We start from the raw sequence: 16,037 nt of genomic DNA, 5'->3' as shown, positions 1-16,037 counted from the left end.
ACGTCTAGTTAAGAGTGGACAACTCCATGGAGTAACTCCAGGTCCAGGTTATGGTGGGTAAGACCCCCCATTCAAGTCCTAGCCAGTTACCGATCCCCCTCCATGGGTCACAACACCCACAAAGCCAACTTAACCAAACTGAAGACAATCCAAATTTTACCAAACACACTGGTTATGGGGGATTTCAATTATCCCACCATCAACTGGTAAACCTACTCTAGCACAAACTCGCTAGCACAAAAGTTCCTTGACTTTGTGAATTCAAATACCCTGGAGCAAATTGTCCATAACCAAACAAGACGAATAAGCATTCTAGATCTGGTCCTTACCAACATGTGAAACAGGTACACTGCTGCAACTGCTGGACCCTCATTAGTTATAACGTGACCACACATCAGTCGTCTTTGAACTGACACTAACATCAGAACTCACAAAGGGTGAAATCAGTCTAAAAACTTCAGCTAGGCAAACTATACTCTCCTAGGTGAAGGTATAAATGCATTCCCAGTCGCACCCCAAGCTGAAAATGATACCTACGCTGAAGCTTACACCAAAGCCCTGTATAATTACTTGCATAATTGCAAAAACTCAGCTGTACTAGAGAGAATCAAAGCCAGAGCCCCAAGTAAAATGAAGCTGCCACGGTGGACTTCTAGCATCAACAAACTCTACAATAAACACAAAAAGTTCTTGTCCAAGAAAACAAAGACAAGGACCCAACAATGGAAAAGCACCCTCCTCAGCCTTAACAGGCAAATAAGGCAACTTGTCAAATCCTCCAAGAGCTCCTTTGAAAGAAACCTAGCAAGTACTGCCAAAGATAACCATAAGGCCTTTTACAGCTATGTACGTAACCTAAAGGGTAGGACCCAAGCATGTGTAGAACTAGTGGCTAACAGTATCACACACACTGAACCCATAGAGATAGCGAACCTGCTAGTGGATAGTCTTGTTGAAAATTTCACTCCCTTATCCCCTCCTAACTTAGAAGAAACCCTCTCCCAAATTTCCCCTCCACCTTACATATCTGAAGAGCAGGCGCTCAAACCCCTGTCCAAAGCAAAAAACATGTCTATGGGACCAGATGATATCCCAGGTTGTCTTATAAACAGGCTAAAACATGAACTAGCATCAACACTAAGTATCCTTTTCAATCACAGCTTAACCACAGGCTTTGTTCCTCTGGAATGGAAAACATCTACAGTTATTATCCACAAAATGACCTAGCAACAGACCCGGGGAATTACAGACCCAAGCCTCACCCGTAAGGCCATGGAACGTATCATTATGTACCTCATAAATAAAGACATTTGTGACCTCCAAACCCTGGATTCTACCCAATTCAGCTTTGTGAAGGGCAAATCCTGCCTGTCAAATCTGGCAGTTTTCTTTGAAAGTGTGACTAAGGCCATTGATGAGGGCATATCTGTGCACACAGCATTCCTCAACTTGGCAAAGGCTTTTGACACAATCCCACATTCAGGCATTACTAATAAACTTAGCAAACTGAATGTAAGCCTCTTCATTGTAACATGGGTTGCCAACTGGCTCACAACCAGACAGACACTATCAAAGTGGGTGACACCACATCAACCAGCAGACCCGTTACCAGCAAGGTGCCACAGGGGTTAGTGCTGGGCCCCCTACTGTTTGTTATATACTTCTCAGAAGTTCAGGTCAAAACTAAAGGCTTGTGGCTGACCAAGTTTGCAGACGACTGCAAACTAGGTGCAATCACTGAATCCCCAAATAATGTCAGAATACTCCAGGATGGTCTTACACAGACCAAACTGAATGCAAAGAAATGCATCATCATTCACTTTGGCACAAACAATGTCCCTTCACACTATCAAATCAATAACAGTACCCTAAGTACTCATGAAGTGGTAAGGGACCTGGGATCACAGGTTGACCACAAACTTAACTTCAACCACCATGTGTCTACTGTTGAAAGGAAAGCTTTCCACATAGCTCGCTTGATTAGTAAAGACATCACACCTTGACAGCAAATGAAGTTATAACCCCCTATACTCAGCACTTATCCAGCCCATAATTGAGTACAACGCACCATTCCCTACGTACCGTACTAAGCATCTACAGCAATTAGAAAGACCTCAGTGGTTTCTAACAAAAAAGATCAAGGGCCTTCAGCATGTGCCTTACAGAGACAGACTAAAATCCCTGTCACTATATGCTGTATCATATAGACTTCTTAGGGGAGACTTATGCCTGGCCTACAGAGCAACCCAAAACTCAAATCTAATGAACTTACTGCATATCCATAAATCAAATGGGTCTAGGGCCACTCATTCCAGGGACTTAAATATGGCTTGCGACTTAAACAGGACATGCTGGAGGGACAGATTTATTTCCCAGCAACTGCCGTGTCTTCGGAACAGACTACCAATTCATGAGAAACAGAGCACGTCTGTGACACTGTTCAAGAGGAACCTGGATGAGTGGATGGGGCACTGTAAATTCTTACCGAGGATAGTCCCCACAACCATCCTGGACATGAGCAATCATCACTAAATCAATCTTTGGTATTGACTAGTACCTCTACTGTACTACATTGGATTGAAACGGCTAGGCTTAAAATGACCTCCGGGTCAATAGCCTAGTAATCTCCTGTGATCCTATGCAATTAGGGATATAGACAAGAGGCAAGAGGGGGCTGGAATTTATTGGAGAAAACTGGCAAAAGAACCGTGGCACTGGCAGCAAATAACTAGAGAGGGACAGACAAAATGGGAAGATACTAAAAATGTATTTGGACTGCAGGTTAGAGACTGCCCTCCCTATCAAGGATTGATGTCAGAGTACAGGCAAAGAGAAAGAAACAGGGTGTCCTGTATACCAGACCAGCACTGGTACAATTTTTAGTAGAATCTAGAACAGAAACTGCCATTAAAAAATAAATAATTAGTCGAGCATACAAAATATTACATGACAACTATAAGAATCAATCAGAGGAGGTTAGAAAGGATTGGTAAGAGAAACTGGATAAACAATTCATAAAGAAACAATGGGAGGACATATGTTATGTCTCCCAAACATGCAACAAAATCTCGAAGGTTTAGGATTTTTGCTTGGAATTGTTTACATAGATATTTTTATACCCGAAGTAGACTCCAGAGAATTTTTCCTCAGGTAGACAGCAAATGTTGGAGGTGTGACCGGAAGAAAGACTTAATTGGGAACGTGTTTTCTGGGAGTGCGGTGAGTTGGTAGATTTTAAGGACTCCCTGCAGGATGTACTGGCTGAGATGCTGGGTAGGCAGATTGGTGTAACGAGGGAGATGCTTTTTCTCAGCTATGATACAGAATCGGAACTGCCTAGACATGGTAAGGCCTTGTTGAGTCTAAATATGGTAGCTGCCAAAAAAGCAATTACTAAAAAATGGAAATCAAAATCTAAACCAACTGTACTAGAAGTAGTGAATATAGTAACAGAGACAAAACAACTGGAACTGAGATCTTTAGAAAAGGGTAGAGGGAAAACTACATAGGAAAAAATGGGGATTGTGAGAACAATATATATAGGGGAGGAATGAGCTTTAAAAGAAGGCAGGACTTAAATGAGCTATGTAACGTTTGACTGAAAATGATTGGATAAATTATAAGTGATGTATAATGTTTGCATCTGGGAGTGTGCCAATTTGTGATGTAAAATGCTTGCAACTAGGATTGTGTCGGTGTGGATTGTTTTCATTTATATAAATATATGACTGCCTATGTCGTAAGTGATGGCTTAATAAAGATATTTCTTCTTTAAAAAAAAAGACAAGAACTGAATAATTTATGTAATGTTGCTTAGGCTATATGATATGTAGCAAATGTCCGGCCAGTATACAAAAGTCTAAATCTGCTGTAAGGTATGTGCGATGGTGCACATAGGATCTCATCCAATGTCAGTCAGAAAGTGACACCAGGTATATAGTATACATTGGCACATACCACCCTCAGAACTGAATGCCCCAGGGAGAACAGCAGCCTGAGAAAAACTGAGAAAGCACACATCCAGGAAACAAGCAAGCAAACATCAGGGGGAAGGTGTGAGGAGTAGAATACTGCAACATATAGAAGAGACGGAGATCTATGGATATGGTAAGATTTTACTCAACTATTCTAAGTCCTTCTATTCATATGTTGCAGTATTCATAATATGAGGAAGAATACCACAGCTTATGCAGAAAAAAGAGTGGAAGGAGGGGCAGTAGCACTTTCTACAAACTCCTTAGCAAAACCAGCTCTAGATCTAGATACACCACCCAATTTATAATATTTTGTGAACATATGGACAGAAGACCAAGTGGTTTCTTCTAAAACACAGGAAGTATCCAGACCCTTGATAAAAGTACCTGAAGAATAGACAGCTCTAGTGGAGTGAGCCTTAGCTGGTGATGCAAGGGGTTTTTCCATGAACCGCATCACAAAAGGAAATAGCCTTAGAGATGCAGGAGGAGATTGTCTACTTGGAAACAGGTCTACCCAGAGCCCTGGGATTGTAGGAAACAAAGACTGTCAGACTTCCTAACATATTTAGTTTTATCCAAATAAAACCTGAGTTGTCTATGCACATCCAGGGTGTGTAACACCCTCTCACTAGCAGATTGCAGTGAGGGAAAGAAGGTGGTTAAATTAATAGCCTGATTAAGAGACAACTCATTCACCACCTTGGGCTTGAAGGAGGGATAAGTGAGTAGGGAAACCCTGTCCTAGTGAAAAACAGTAAAAGCAGAAGAAGCCATAAGGGCCTGAAGTTCTGAAACCCTTCTGGCTAAAGTGATAGGCAAAACAAGCACCATCTTCCAAGTGCAATGTTGAAGAGAAGATGAAACTGCTGGCTCAAATGGAGGCAACAAACAAAGTTTAAATCCCAAGGAGGATGAACTGGTATCCTTGGTGATCTGATATGAAGGATGCCTTTCAAGAAAAGTTTGACTTCCAAAGTAGAAGCCAAAGGGAAATTCTTAGGCCGACAGCCACAAATGTCAGAGAGATGAGATGTTACATAAGAGTATGTCAACTCAGTCTTCAGTAATTCATACAGGTAAAACAGAACCTCTGGGATATCTATACAGACAATGGTTATATACCTTTGGAAAGATAACAGATGGAAAACTTCTTCCATTTGGAAATGTAGGATTTCCTAGTATTGTGTTTTCTGGCCTCCTGCAGAACTTGTAGCACATTCTCAGAAAACTGGTGTCTGAAAGGGATGAAAACCCTATCAAACACAGTGTCATCTGAAGGGCTGACATTTGTGGATTTATTAGAGATACTTCGTCCTGTGTGAGTAGATCCACCCTGTGAGGTAACTTGTGATGACTGCCCTTGTCTAAATGCAGAAGGGGGGAACCAATGCTGTCTTGGCCAAAAGGTGAGTCACCAGCAAGATTATGGGTTGGTCCTGTTGAATTTTCAACAGAACTTTCTGAAGCAGGGGGAAGGTTGGAATGCACAGAGAAATATTCCCATCCAAGAGAATGATAGGGTGTCCGTTTGGAAGCTGGCTGTTCATAGGGGAGGTAAACAGATCTACTTGAGGAGTACCGCACTGGTGGATAATGTCCAGAAACACATCCGTGTGCAACAGCCACTCATGGGAATGAGTCATAGACCTGCTCAATGGGTCTGCCACAACATTCTGACAGGAAGGAATGTAAACTGCCTGCAGTCAGCTGATATTGAGTTGCCATCTCCCAAGCCTTGAGAGCCAACCTGCATAGGAGATATGACTTGGTCCCCCCTTGCTGACATATCACAGTACTGTGGTGTTATCTCTGAACCACTTTAAGGGACCTGGTCGAAAAATAGGATGAAACGTTAGCAGGGCAAAAATGAGAGTGCTCATTTCCTTTATATTTATGTGTTCCTTCATTTGGGAAAGAAACCACATGTCCAAAACTTTCCAAGAGGCAAAGGTTGACCCCATCCCACGTCCAAGGCATCCATGAACAACTCCTGAGATGGAAGTGGGGGTTGTAGGGGAAGTCCTGGATTCAAGGACACCTGTTGGATCCACCACCCCAATTCTTTTTTCAAGCAAAGAAGGAGAGTGATCACAAAATCTAGTGGATGAGCATGTTGCATCTAAACTGACCTGAGATACTACTGGAGTTTCCACATGTGAAGGTTTGGCTAGGGGTAACATGGGAATAGTGGATGCCATGAAGCCCTGTAGATGGAGGAAAAGGTCAGAAATAAGACCTTCTGAAGAGGCAAAGAAGCCAATATCGTGTCTGTTTTAATTTTGCATCCTAGGAAGACATGGTCCTGTGAAGGAGCGACAGACTATTTTTAGAAATTGATAGTGAATACTAGCCTTTCCAGAACAGATACTGTGAACTGAAGGTCTTGAAGAAGTAGTTCTGTAGAATGAGTCTGGAGGGAGGAGGTCATCCGGGTAAGGGAAGATCTGAATACCCCTGAGTCTGCAATAAGCAATGACAAGAGTTAAGCATTTTGTGAAGATCCTTGGTGCAGTAAAGAGAGCAAAAGGCAAGGCAGTAAAATGAAAATGTGAGGAAGCAATAGCAAAGCACAGAAGCTTCTTGAAAATGAGGATGAATGGGGATGTGAAGCTAGGCCTGTGGAAGAATGACAGGGAGCAGAGTGTTTAAGGAAAGCATGTGAAAGAAAGGTACCTTTAATAAGGTGTTTAGATGGGACAGATCTAGGATGGGTCTCCAAGGACCATCCTTTCTGGGAACTAGGAACATTCTTGATTAGACTCACTTTCCTATTTGGGAAGGAGGAACCTCTTGAATGGTACCCTGAGTGAGCAAGGTGCGAATTACCTGAGGAAAGAAAGTCAACTGATCTTTTGAAGACTGTGGAATACCCCTGAAGGTAGGAGGAGTCTTCCATACCATAAAGTATCCCCTGCGGATAATGGAAAGGCCCCAGAAGTCTTGAGTGATCTGTTTCCAAGCAGGGGGACATGGAAAGATGAAAGAATAGAAGGGTCTAACTGCAAATAGTTAGGTAGTCATAGACTACCTGGCTTGCTCGGAAAGGGCTGTTTCTGAACAGGAGTAGAAGAAGTAGATTTGGCAGAGTAAGGCTTTCTGGCACCATTTTGTACTTTTGGAAGAATGAGGTCTAGAAGGCTTCCTTATAAATGTGGTCTTAGAGGAGTAGTTCCTTTGAAATCTTGGAACTGGTGACACAAATATATGTTTAAAGTCCTGGAGCTCCTCTCCCGTTTCTTACAAGGGCATAAAAAGTTCTGCAGCTGCAGACCCAAACACAGCCTTGGAATCTAGTAGAGCATCCATAATTTTAGCTTTGATGTCATCTGGTAGTGGCTAGAGCCTCAGCCAAGAGCATCTCCAACGTATAGAGCCAGATGTGGCTGCTCTGGTAGATGCTTCCACTGCATCACAGCTGCATTTTATAGAATGATGTGTCACTTGGGCAGAGGAACCTAAATGGAAGCTGGGATTTAATATTAAGAGTCTGGAAGCTCAGAAAGGAGCTTAGTGGCTTGAGATAGGAGGGTTACAGAATATTTAGCCATGTGGGTCTGGCAGTTAATGGCCCTGAAGGCAGGAGTGGCTGAAGTTTATAATTTTTTCCCCAACCTCTCCATAATTTTGCTCTCCTTGTCTGAGGGTGGAAGGCAAAAGAGGAGAGGGTTTATCTGCAGCCACTGAGACTGTAGCTGGGTCTGCAGAAGGGCATTTAAAAAGTTACAATGCTCTGGCACTTTACAGAACCTGTCTGGCCTTTTTGGGGCAGGAGGCTGACAGTCAGGACACTTAGTAGCAGAGGAAAAAGCATCCAAGAAGCTGGAAACACAGGAGGTACTGCAGATTGGGAAGGAGAATCCATCTGTAAAAGATCATAATATCTTTTTTGTATGACTGAGACCTGGAAGCAGTCACACTTGAAAAATTCTCTCATCTTCACAATGGTCTATCCAAAGGTAATATCTTCCCCTGGAGAGTCAGTCCCATTTGATTCTTCCAAAACACATCCTTTGAAGGCGAATGGCCGAGGTACCAGATCTTTGGAGAGAATAAAAGAAAATAGTTGCTGGACTAAGTATTGGCTGTTTGGTGTGTGTTTTGGATGTAATTTTTGTTTTTGCTACGTCCGTTTGTTGCCATTTGATTCTTCCTCTGGGGAAGCAAATCTCAGAGAAGAAGACATCCGGGCTGAGTATGATAAAGACTCATCCCCAGAAAAATCTCCCTCATCAGAGGAGTCCTCAATTCTGATCTGTTTTTGCGGGGAAACTGGAGAAATGGAAGGAGAAGGAAGAGAAATTCCTGTGTACTGCCTAAGGGCCATGAAGGCAATAAACAGTCCTTGTGAAAAAGCTTGTGAATCAGTGGATTGTTCCTGAGGAGGAGGAGAAGGAGAAGAATACTTGGTTTTCTGCTTCTTCAGTGGTTCCATACGGTGTAAGGACAAGGGACCTGACGTCAGCCTGCATTCGACAATACTTCTAGGGACATCCCCATGAACCAGGATTTGTGTAATGCCTTGAGGGCCTTCAGAGATAATGAACCTGGGTTCCCTCACTTCGCCCAAAGTGCATGCCTGCATATCCCCCAAGGATGTGCTAAAAGGATCCTTTGCAGCCTCCACAATGGTAACTGTAGAAGAATCTCCAGCTACTTCTAAACAGGTCTCTGGGCCAACATCGGCCTCAGGAGAAACTTCTGGAATGAGAGGAGCAGCAGAAAACTTCAGGCCTAAATTTCTTGGCCTTCATCGGAGCAGGCTTCCCTGAAGGACCCAATACACTTTCCACAGTGTCACATGCTAAGTTCTTAAGATGTTGGTTCTCTAAATACAGATTAAGAAAAGCACGATGACTACACAGAGTCTTTAGGACAAAGGCCTTATAAATAGCACGGGAGGTATGGTTGTTGTTAGGGCCTAGGCAAAAGAGACAAGGATCATGGGAATCCTTTTGTGAAATTTGCCTTCCACACTGACACTTGCCCTTCCTAGATGATATGTAACCTCAACAAACAAGAACAACACAAAAATGAGTAAGAAAAAAAAAACACAGCACTTAACTAAATCAGAACCCACAGCTGCACTGATAAGCAAATGACCAGAGAAAACGTTCAGACTTGCAGCAGAAAGGTTCTGAGGACGGTACTTGCCAACGTCTGATATATACCTGACGTCCTTTATGACCGACATCACCTGTACCTTACAGTAGATTCAGAATTTTGTGTATTGGCCGGATGTTCAGGGCAGTCTGCGATGGACTCCCTCATGTTATTAATACTGCAACATATGAATAGAAGGACATCTTGTTAATACAGTTTGCTTTTATATAAATGTAAATTTGCCTGTCACAAGTGATAATTCAATAAAGGTGTTTTAATTAAAAAAAAAAAATTGCTGAGCTACTTCTAAAAGGTCAAGGGGTTAAATAAGACACACAGAACCCTTAAAAGGAAAATGACTGGAAAATACAGTTTGCATGTATGGATGCACTGATGTGTAATTTGAACTTTTTAAGTTACACAGCCCATTTCAGGGGCTAAGTAGTGCAATCCTTTATCTCCCAAGTCCCCTTTTAACTATCTTTACACAGTTAACAAATTTCAAATAAAAATAAACCTAAAGCTGTCAAACTCAAAGCACATTAAGCAAATTCAGCGGTCTAAAGTGCTAACACTGGTATCTCTTAATTATGACAAGAGTAGGTTAACACTTTGAAGTTATCACAATCTAAAGGCTGCATTAAATGAACACTTACTACTTGAAATGTTATTTCACTTTGCAGCTGAAAATGACAAAACAGTTCACACATACCCTCAATCCTGCTGTTTTCTTTTCCCTTGTCTCGTCGGTCTTTCTTAGCTTTCTTATTATCATCTGTTACTGAAGCACTGGACACAGAGATCGTGGGAACACCTGCCACCATGCCTGTCATGCCAGAGGCACTATAAGAGCCTATTAAGTGGGAACTACCAGTGACTCCTGTGTGGTTTTCTCCATCAGACAGAGACTGTAGCTGTAGTAATCTCTTAAGTAGAAACCTAAATATTAAATAAAAAAAAAAAAAACTTGATTAAATATCATGTGTACTCTACACCAAAGTCACTCTAGCTGAAAGATAAATAACGTGTTTTCATTTAGTCAAGAAAAGGAAGGAAATAAATCAGTCTACAAAAGGCTCCCCTTGATGGATCCAGAGGCTGGGGGTTCATCCTTTCCACAAACTGCAATACATTTTTTTTTTTTTTTTTTAACTAACATCCCTTGCTTGGTGTTGACATGGTCCCTGAATATACGAGCATTATTTCTTGATGTACTAGAAGTGTTCACACCTATACAATGACGAGAACACTTCTGACACATCAAGAAATAATAATGAACATATGACACCTAAGCCACAACAATATGTATATATATATATATATATATATATATATATATATATATGTCTGACTTACAGGGTACTTCAGCAAGGCTAGAGATGACTGTGAAAGGGTTGACCAGGCTCAAAAAATAGCAACAGAGTATTTAAATTATTTCTGTAACCTTACCCATTTGTTTAGCATGCTCTTACAAGTGTCACACTGGACATTTTTCTTATTGGTTGTATTTCACTCAGACAACTGCCCTTACTGTTTTGCACAAACCTTTCAGTGAACATAAACAGCACTGTCACAGCAATAAGTAATAATACTACACTTCCTTGCCACGCGGTCTGGTTCACAGCAAAAAAAATGGCCCGGGACTAGTCCAACTATCAAGTTAATATATACAAATAAATAAACATTTGATTCATTAAGGAGGGTCCCCAATTAAATCCACCAGGGTAGACGAAGTTGGAGAACACTAGTGTATAGACCAAGATTCAGAAGACTAAGTGTTAAAGTACGAAAATAAAACACAAGTCCAGAGGTCATGGATGAAATAATGGTTGATGAAGGTATGCAATGGGGACAAAGAGGATGTGATGCAGATTACTACAACGAAGATCTTCTTAAAGCATGCATTGGAACCTGCCACACCTCTTATGAAGGGTCTTTTTACAAAATTATTTCCACCTGATGGCAAGACATAATAGAGATTTCAAGCCACTTACAGTATTTATTTATATTTATTTATTTATTTGACATTTGTTTACTGGGGTGGTCTGACTGGGTCTACAGAATCCATTTTCAGCAGAGGCCCGGGAGAAAAGCTCCACATACAGTACAATACAAATACAGTACAATCCAGTACAATAAAAATTACATTAGAAACACTATACATAAAATAAGTTGAAAAAACAATCTGCTACAAGATGGTGAAAGATATTACTACACATCTAGACAATTCTATAGAGTTAAAAAACTATCAACAAAAATAGTCACTCTCACCATACATGATGTAGACATTTTGTCCAAAAAAGTAGTACATAGGTAGTGCATTGTGTGACAATGACTGTAACAGTACAAGCAAGATAGAATGTTAGTTTCAGGTAGAAAAATAGCAGCCAAAAAGTTAGTGATGCAGATAGATAGTGAGAGAGAGTTAAGAAGAATAGAAGCAATAAAGCCTGAGCAGTAGCTTAAGGATATGGTATAGAAGCAGAGAAGGAGTTAGAGGAGCCTTAGGATCTTTCAGTCTGTGAAGGATTGAAATGTGACAGAAAACATTTTTATGCTTAACTTTTGAGAGACTTGCTTGGCTACAAACATTTGCATTAGAAGCTGAAGTTAAGTAAAACTTGCAGTAGTGCATTTTATTCTTCTGTTAAGTACAAACCTGCAGTTTTAAAAGTACTGTATTTTTATTTTTTCGGTTTCCTAATTGTGTGTTTCATTGAACAGTGTGCTGTGTGTGTATCTGCTATAAGAGGGGGTGGTGTTATCACTTCTTTGTTATCTGATATTTAATAGCCTAGAGGGATTCCTCTGTACTTTTAAGTGCTAGCCACAAAGTTTGAGAAATCATTTATGCTCAACTTCTGAGAGACTTGCTTGGCTACAAACATTTGCATTGGAAGCTGAAGTTAAGTAAAACATGCAGTAGTGTATTTTAGTTTTCTAAGTACAAATTTGCAGTTTTAAAAGTACTGTATTTTCTTTTTTTTCTGTTTCCTAATTGTGTGTTTCATTGAACAGTGTGCTGTGTGTATCTCTGCAGTTAGTTCCCCACCTACCCTCCCTGTTCCTGTGTTGGTGGCTCTGAAATTACCCGCCCCTCCTGTAAGTCTGTATTAGAACACTCCTCTTGGGTCCATCTCATTTGCTCACTTAACAGTGAGATCATATTCTGACTCTAGTGTTCACTCGACTTAATACAGAGAGAAGATTTGAGAAGGCCAACCCACTTGGGTTATTTCTTCCTCTCTCCTTGCACTTAAAAAAAAAAAATTGCACTTTATTCATCTGCTTTTACTGTACTTGTGTTTCCTCCTACTTTATATTGCTTTTCTTAAAAGTACTCAGTTTTCTTTATTCTGCTGTATTTATTACTGCTTGGTAGTAGCCTGATTAAATTGCAACTGTTATTCTAAGTCTTTTGGTTTAAGGACTTGGGCTTCATACCAGTTGTTTTACATTAAGAATGCTTGTGGTCTGTACTGTTGCGGCAGGACAGGTAGCTTACATCCTTCTAAGCTGGGAATTGCTGATTGAAGGCCCAGTGTCTGCTATTCTAAAAGTGTATCAGTTCTGGCTTAAGCACTTGGGCTTCAGGCCAGTTACTCTACATTAAGAGGGTTGTGATCTGCACTCTTGTGGGAGGAGAGGCTGGATTCTGCCCTTCTGAGCTGGGAATTTCTGGTCACAGGCTTATTGTGCCTGCTTATGTGAACTGTTTCTTTCTGAAATTGGTGCGCCTTACTGCTGTGGCATACCCAGATTCAGGCCTGCTGAATCTAGCTTTGTTTGCATAACCTAGAAAGTTCCCCTGCACCCTAGTAGCAGGAGTATGCAGTTAGAACTTGTCTGATTGAAGACTGCTGGAACAGGGCTCAGTTTTGAGCTTTTTTTCTGGTTAACTGGGTAACTTGTTTAAATCAGTTTGTTCATTTTCCATTGTTTTTATATATATATATATATATATATATATATATATATATATATATATATACACTGTGGTGGTGGTGCTGCGGTAGCGTTGTCGTCTCATAGTAAGATGTTGTCCTGTTCGATTCTCAGCTAGAGTGTCTTCTGTGTGGAGACATGCGTGAATGGGCCTACCTTCATCGAAGGTTGTGCGTCAGGGCCGGCAACTCGGCACGTAAAAATCTACTGCCAATCATTAGCGGACCGGAGTTCCGCTGTGGCGACCCCAAACTGGGAAAAGCCGAAAGACTCAATATATATATATATATATATATATATATATATATATATATATATATATATATATATATATATAAATTGCACTTTATTCATCTGCTTTTACTGTATTTGTGTTTCTTCCTACTTTTAGAGGCATTGACAACAACTCTGATTGGTGATATATAACAATAAGTATGTTTTTCTGTACATTTAAAGTGTTTTTTTTTTTACTGTATCTGCTTTATTTTCTGAAAAAAAAATTACACACACACACATATATATATATATATATATATATATATATATATACATATATATATATATATATATATATACACACACACACACACACACACACACACACACACACACACACACACACACACACACTTGTTTCCTGCCTTTCTAAGCTAGTATAGTCCAGTTTTCAGGTTAGAGCTGAATTCAGGGCTGTGTTATAAATCTCTCTGTTTGCCCACACCTTACTTGGATAGAAGGAAGTTTGTCTGTTCACCTGTGAGAGAGGGGAGCTTTGAGCAGCCTATCTGTCCCTGGAGGAGTGGTTTCAGCCCAGAAATTAGCAGTTTATTGGCTATTTTGAGCTAATTTCTATCTCTTTCATTTCCCTGCTATAAATACCGCATTTGCCCGGTTTTGTGCACCGGGCAGCGCCGGTTAGCTAGGGTAAAACTATTCCCGGCTTCACAAAGTCTCCACTTCAATTTTTCCCCTGGAACTAGACAAACTTTCAACTTAAGCACTCAAGCCATTCATTTTGCAGCCTGACACTTGCTCAAAACTTATAGCAAGCACTTATAAACCCTAGCACTAGACCCTCCTATACTATACAGAAGGACAAGGCTCTCTATTCGACCTTACCAGCTATCCAGTAAAACAGTTCACTGTACCTATCCAGGCATGTCCAAAGGGCAGTTTCAGGTGTACTCTCCAGTCCAACTGGTGAATCTGGGCATTTTGAGGCAATGTTACAACTGCCTCATGTACAAAGACAACCCTCTCCTCCTACCACCAATCACTAACACATGCAAGAGATGCAATTATACAGCCAAACTGGAGGCTAAACTCTCTCAACCCAAGACCAGATCAGACAGTCAAGAGGAGAAGGGAAATACCTGCATCACACCACCAGTCTCACATAGACCCATTAAACCAGCACTGGCAAAAAACACACATAAATGCATGTAAAAATACTCGGAGGCTCTAAATAAAAATCTGCAAAACCAACAGAGACCTCCAAAGCAAACAACCAAGCAACCTCCACCCCCCCAACACAAACCATGAAACACATACTTCACAAAACCAGTGTGCCATGCAATCACTGCCCTTAAGGCATAATAACATACCCAACATAATACTAATGCATTCTACGGGCACCTACAAGAATGCATGGATCGTACCATCCAAAGCAAAACCAAGACTCACTCCTCCAAGAAAAGGAAACCAGTCTGGTGGACTCCTGCCATAAACAAGCTATACAATAGAAGGAGGAAACTAGTACAGACAACAGTAAAATCCCAAGAAGGGAAGACATCCCTGATTAGTATCAGCATGAAACTACTATCCCTCATAAAATCATCCAAGGCGAGCTTTGAAAGAAAAATTGCCAAGGACTCCAAAGATAACCACAAGGCATTCTTTAGCTATGTCAAGAATCTAAGTGGCAATGCTCAGATCTGCTCAGAGTTAAGTGCAGAATGGCACAAAATACACTGAACCGGCCAATATCGCCAACATTCTGGCAGACAGGTTCAGCGCAAACTTCATCTCCCTCTCAACCCCAAAAGGGCCCATAACCATACCAGAAGAATGTAGAGTCCCTGAAATCACGGACACTCAATTTAAAACAGTCCTCTCCAAAGCTAAAAACACAGCATCAATGGGACCGGACGGTGTCCCAGGTTGCGTCCTACACGAGCTCAAAGACGAACTAACCCCTCACCTAAACACACTGTTCAAACTCAGCCTCTCCACAGGCTACATACCCATACAGTGGCGCACAGCAATGGTTATTCTGCTCCACAAAGGTGGAGCCACAACAGATGCCGGGAACTATCGCCCTATAAGGCTGGCTAGCTTGGTCTGCAAGGCTATGGAGCGCATCATCATGGAACTCATTAATAGAGACACTGGGAACCTCCAAACACTGGACCCTACCCAGTTTGGTTTTGTTAAGGGCAGATCATGCCTCTTAAACCTGGTGGACTTCTTTGAGACAATTACCAAGGCCCTAGACGAGGCAAAGGTGGTATACACAGCCTACCTAGACCTCGCTAAGGCTTTCAACACCATTCCTCAGTCTGGTATTATAGACAAGCTCACCAGCCTGAACATAAACCCCTACGTCACAAGATGGGTTGCCAACTGGCTCACTGACAGAACCCACATGGTGAGAGTTGCGGGAGCTAGGTCCGACTCTAAACTGGTTAGAAGTGGCGTTCCCCAGGGCTCAGTCTTAGGACCCCTCCTGTTTGACATATACTTCCCAGAGGTACAGGCAAGCACAGGAGGACTACGGCTGATCAAGTTTGCAGACGACTGCAAACTAGGGGCTATAATTGACTCTCCTGCTGACACAGACATCCTCCAAAAGGGTCTCACTGAGACAGATACCTGGTGTCAAAATCATGGCCTCAAGCTAAATGCCAAAAAGTGCATAGTCATCCCCTTTGGAAAAAACAAAGTACCCACAAACTACCACATAGGTGGTAGTCCCTTAAATACGGAAGACGTAATAAGGGATCTGGGTACCCAAGT

At 41.4% G+C, this 16,037-nt stretch overlaps 1 protein-coding gene across 6 annotated transcripts in view; it reads right to left on the bottom strand.

The window, feature by feature from the left end:
* Window positions 1–16,037, bottom strand: part of TBRG1 (transforming growth factor beta regulator 1) — a 675,454-nt gene that overhangs the window by 351,598 nt on the left and 307,819 nt on the right. For all 6 annotated transcript variants that reach the window (XM_044080849.1, XM_044080848.1, XM_044080847.1 and 3 more), the window contains one exon: window positions 9,790–10,016. In XM_044080849.1, coding sequence (XP_043936784.1) covers window positions 9,790–10,016 — 227 coding nt within the window. The remainder of the gene's footprint in view (window positions 1–9,789; window positions 10,017–16,037) is intronic.

This window comes from Protopterus annectens, chromosome 8.part0, assembly GCF_019279795.1.
Source record: "Protopterus annectens isolate FY-2018-M chromosome 8.part0, PAN1.0, whole genome shotgun sequence".
Taxonomy (NCBI): Eukaryota; Metazoa; Chordata; order Ceratodontiformes; family Protopteridae; genus Protopterus; species Protopterus annectens.
Note: the sequence above shows the minus strand (reverse complement) of the source record. Positions and strands in the feature narration are given on the sequence as shown.